Source organism: Rhagoletis pomonella, unplaced genomic scaffold, assembly GCF_013731165.1.
Source record: "Rhagoletis pomonella isolate Grant_MI unplaced genomic scaffold, Rhpom_1.0 Rhpom_scaffold_00004, whole genome shotgun sequence".
In the NCBI taxonomy this organism is placed as follows: Eukaryota; Metazoa; Arthropoda; class Insecta; order Diptera; family Tephritidae; genus Rhagoletis; species Rhagoletis pomonella.
Window position 1 is genome coordinate 21,752,743 of NW_023458558.1, and position 3,803 is coordinate 21,756,545.

The window sequence follows — 3,803 nt, forward strand, 5'->3', positions numbered from 1 at the left end:
TTTTTAATACATTTGTAACACGCCTGATAACAGAGAACTGTGAGTGTAACAACCGATGACCAACCTTTTTTATCCTGTTCGTTATAATTTTGCTTCCAGTCAATTTTACAGCCCTCACATTTATAAATTTCAGCACCATCATATGAAAGCGGGTCGTCCACATTGGGCAAACAATTTAAAAAGTATGTTTTGGTCAGAATACGATTTGAAAAAAACTCATTAGGTTCGAAATGAAATTCAATGATAAACTTAACCGTTGGTTCGTTACACAGTTTTGAACGTATGTCGGTGAGATACTAAGTTTATGAAGGAAAGAATGAAGTAATCATACACAAGATGCTAGTTTACAACAATCAACACACAGATATTCGACATACCGTTAGTATTTTTTCATCTTTTTTGCTTATGAATTCCGTGTACGATGCTTTTAACACACGCAGCCAAAAATTTGATATATTACTCTCGCTAGATGAGTCGCCATGGGACTTTTTTCGAAAGTCTCTGCAAGTGATATGGATAAGAAATAAGGGAATGATATGCTAGTTTATAGTTTGTTATGTGGAACTTACTCGAGTATATTGTAGCGCTTTTCAAAAATTGCTTTGTGCTTTGCCTCAAAGGATTTTTCCATATTATAAATTTCTTGCTGCAAATCCACGTCGAGCTTTATAGTTTCCAAGTAAAGCTTTTTAAGTTCACTAATTGTTTTATTCTCTTCTTCGGTTAATTTTTTATCCTAATGGTCGAAAGAAGTTTAATTTAATATAGAATGTGCAAAGTTTCTTCCAAAAATAAAAATTCCGGCTGCTAATATTGTTTTCCAAATCGCATCAATACAAAGCATCAATATCATTTATTTCAAGTCACAGAAGATGAATTTATCAAATTTGCGTAACATAATTTGAAATTAGCGTTTCATCATGGTTACGCATTTTGGAATTTGTTATTCTAGTTTACGATTTAGAAACAAAAAAACTAAAATTTTGTGCTGATGCTCTTTTGGAAAACCTCCTATGTTCAGATGTTAAAACAACAATAACAACAACAGTTATAATTGTTTTTTCCCATTTCTTTCCCCTTGTTTCCTTGAATGTGAAATATACCTACATATGGATGTATGTAGTCTGTTGGCCTAAATTGGTATCTACTCACCACCGACGATTTCTTAGCGCTTGCAGTTGAGCTCTGCTTTGCCACCGGAATTTTTGGTGCGCCGCGCATCTTCATCGACTCCATATTTCTATTGTTATGGTTGCTCCCCGAATTGAAGTATTCAGAATTATTGAAATGTTTTTGAGAAAGGAAAAAAGAAGATTTCTGAAAAACATTTGACACTAATCGGCACGGCAAAAGTATTTTCAACGATTGGCGCAATTCGCTTTCGTTTATTCGAAAGCAAGTGGGATATTAGTCGGCAGCAACATTGCGAGCAAATTAACATTCCCACAACTGCCGGTTGAACATAGCGGAATGAATTCAACATACCGGAATGAATCGGGTTGTATCAGGCCAAGGGCCGTTGTTTCGGTGATCTAACCTTGATTAGGCAGGCCCTACTCCGCATTCTTTTGCTCAGGATCCGCAACGAGCCAAATTCCACCTCTGTCAGGTGCAATACCTGCAACAGGTGGAGACACCTTAGAACCTCCTCAGGTCTTAGCTCACCGACAGCGAGCTGCTCTAACGAACTGCCTCCATGGCACTCCAGAGTTCACCTGGGCCACATAACCACAGCACGACCACCCTCCGACATAACACAGACATAGCATAGACACAACTATACGCCTAAGCCCATATCTCTTGGTTCCTCATACTGTCTGGTCGGTGTTCGGGATATATCGTAATGTGACATTATTCAAGTGCAATTTCCGCCTTGGCTGGTGCCACTTTAGGGCATGTCCAGGGCTGAGCACCATGCAACAATGGACGAACAACTACATGGCCACCTGTTGCAGTGCTGCGCAATTGGAAATCCCGCCGCCCACTGCCATCACAAGGCAGCAGCCCCAAGAATCATCTAAAGATTTCACCTCTGGTGTGAGTAATTTTTCGTTAACCGAGAGGTCACTACCCAAAACGAAGCATGGCGACAGAGTAGAAACATCATTCCGGCAGTTCACTCTGCATCATCCGATTGACAAAGCCAAACCTCGATTGCCCAAAAGGCTGCACTAGCTGCCAACGCTCTGCGTGCCTCTTGGTTGCCAATGTTTGCACCAGGGAAACCGGCCACCAGGGAAACCGGCCTACAAAGAAGAGTAGTTTCGTCGATTACGCACCACGATGGTTCCGTAAAGTGCACAGTACAACAACAGCACTCAAAGCCATAAAAACTCAGATAACTGGTGTGGCCTAAACCGAAACCGCACCTGTGAGGTAACAGTCCAGGTAGCGTTGGATCTGTTAAAGGCGTTTGACACCGTCAGACGCTCCACCCTTCTAGAAGACATTGAGGCTTCCTCTTTCCCACAGAGACTCAAAGGATGGTCAGCAAATTATCTGAGTTGTCGATATTCGTCAGTAATTTTTAGACATATGTAAACCCAGCAAACCAAGAAAAATTAACAAGGCGGTGTCATCCCGCTTCTGTTTAATTATTATGTCCCACTGCTCCCTCAACCACCAAATGGAGTCTTATTATCTCTTATCTGCCCGATAATAGCGTCCAGGAATGGAATTGATAACTTGTGCTCAAAAGTGAACGGCCACCTCTCCGAAATTTCTCGCATCCTTATTGCAAGGAGTCTAACCCTCTCCTACGAAATTCTCGATAATTCTTTTTACCAACTGCACGAATGAGGTCAAACTATAGCTGAGAATTCACGGCGATGGCGCACCAATTCCGAATAACCAAAAAATACTTGGAATTACCTTCGATAGACTGCTCTCCTTCTCGGCGCATACAACCGCAATGTCAATAGAGTAGAGAGTCGAAACAAGGCCCTTAAGTCACAAGCCGGCAGAACCTCGGGCAAATGGATAGACAAATTGTTGCTAACATACGAGGCAATTGGCTGGCCAGTTCTAAACTATGCAGCGTCCATGTAGTCGCCGGGGGCTAGCGGGATGCAGTGGACGAAGCTAACGACATGCCAAGACTCGGTACTCTGGACGCCGTCGCCATAGCACCACCTACATGAGGCGGCTTTAATGCTCCCTGTCAAGCGGCACAACATAATGCTTTATAAGCAGTTCATAGTAATATGCCACAGCACTGACACCTGCTTCCCGGAGAGCCCTCACCTAGGCACGTCAGAAGGCATATATACAACTAACAGACAAGTTCAGAGGTTCAGCACGCCGACAGGCCATAAACGGAATTCACAGGGAGCCGGTATCACCTTACACCGACTCTCGACCTGTAAATGGAGTTCTGGAAACACAGCAACCAGAGGTTGATGAGACAAAATTTTGTCTGCCCCGGGAGACTCGCACCACCTTAGCCAAACTTCGCTCTGGATACTGCAGCAGGCCAAACTCCTACCTGAGTAGGTTAAATCAGATATGTCCGGCATGAGGAGAGTCACCTCACGACTCGCAACACCCCTCATCATGTCCCACTGAACTAACGCCTCTCTCCCTATAGACCAACCCAGTTGGAGTGGCACACTTCCCTCGTTAGTTGAGCTTAAGGGACGAGTCGATCTAGGTAGGGCTAAGTAGCCGCTACAACAAAAATATCAACTGCAATTTAAATTCATTTGATTTTCTCTAAATGTGAAGGCCATAGAGGTCAAACCTCTATTTATTGCTTACTATTTCTTCAACTTGCTTTTACTCTCATTTAAAATGTCGCCCTTCGG

The 3,803-nt window shown here is 43.0% G+C and overlaps 1 protein-coding gene across 1 annotated transcript in view; it reads right to left on the reverse strand.

The window, feature by feature from the left end:
* Window positions 1-1,236, reverse strand: part of LOC118738145 (nucleosome assembly protein 1-like 1) — a 17,039-nt gene extending 15,803 nt beyond the window's left edge. Inside the window, exons 1-4 of the mRNA XM_036469068.1 lie at window positions 1,156-1,236; window positions 570-736; window positions 378-501; window positions 24-296 (exon numbers count right to left, since the gene is read on the reverse strand). Coding sequence (XP_036324961.1) covers window positions 24-296; window positions 378-501; window positions 570-736; window positions 1,156-1,236 — 645 coding nt within the window. The remainder of the gene's footprint in view (window positions 1-23; window positions 297-377; window positions 502-569; window positions 737-1,155) is intronic.
* Between the last annotated feature and the right edge of the window lie 2,567 nt (window positions 1,237-3,803).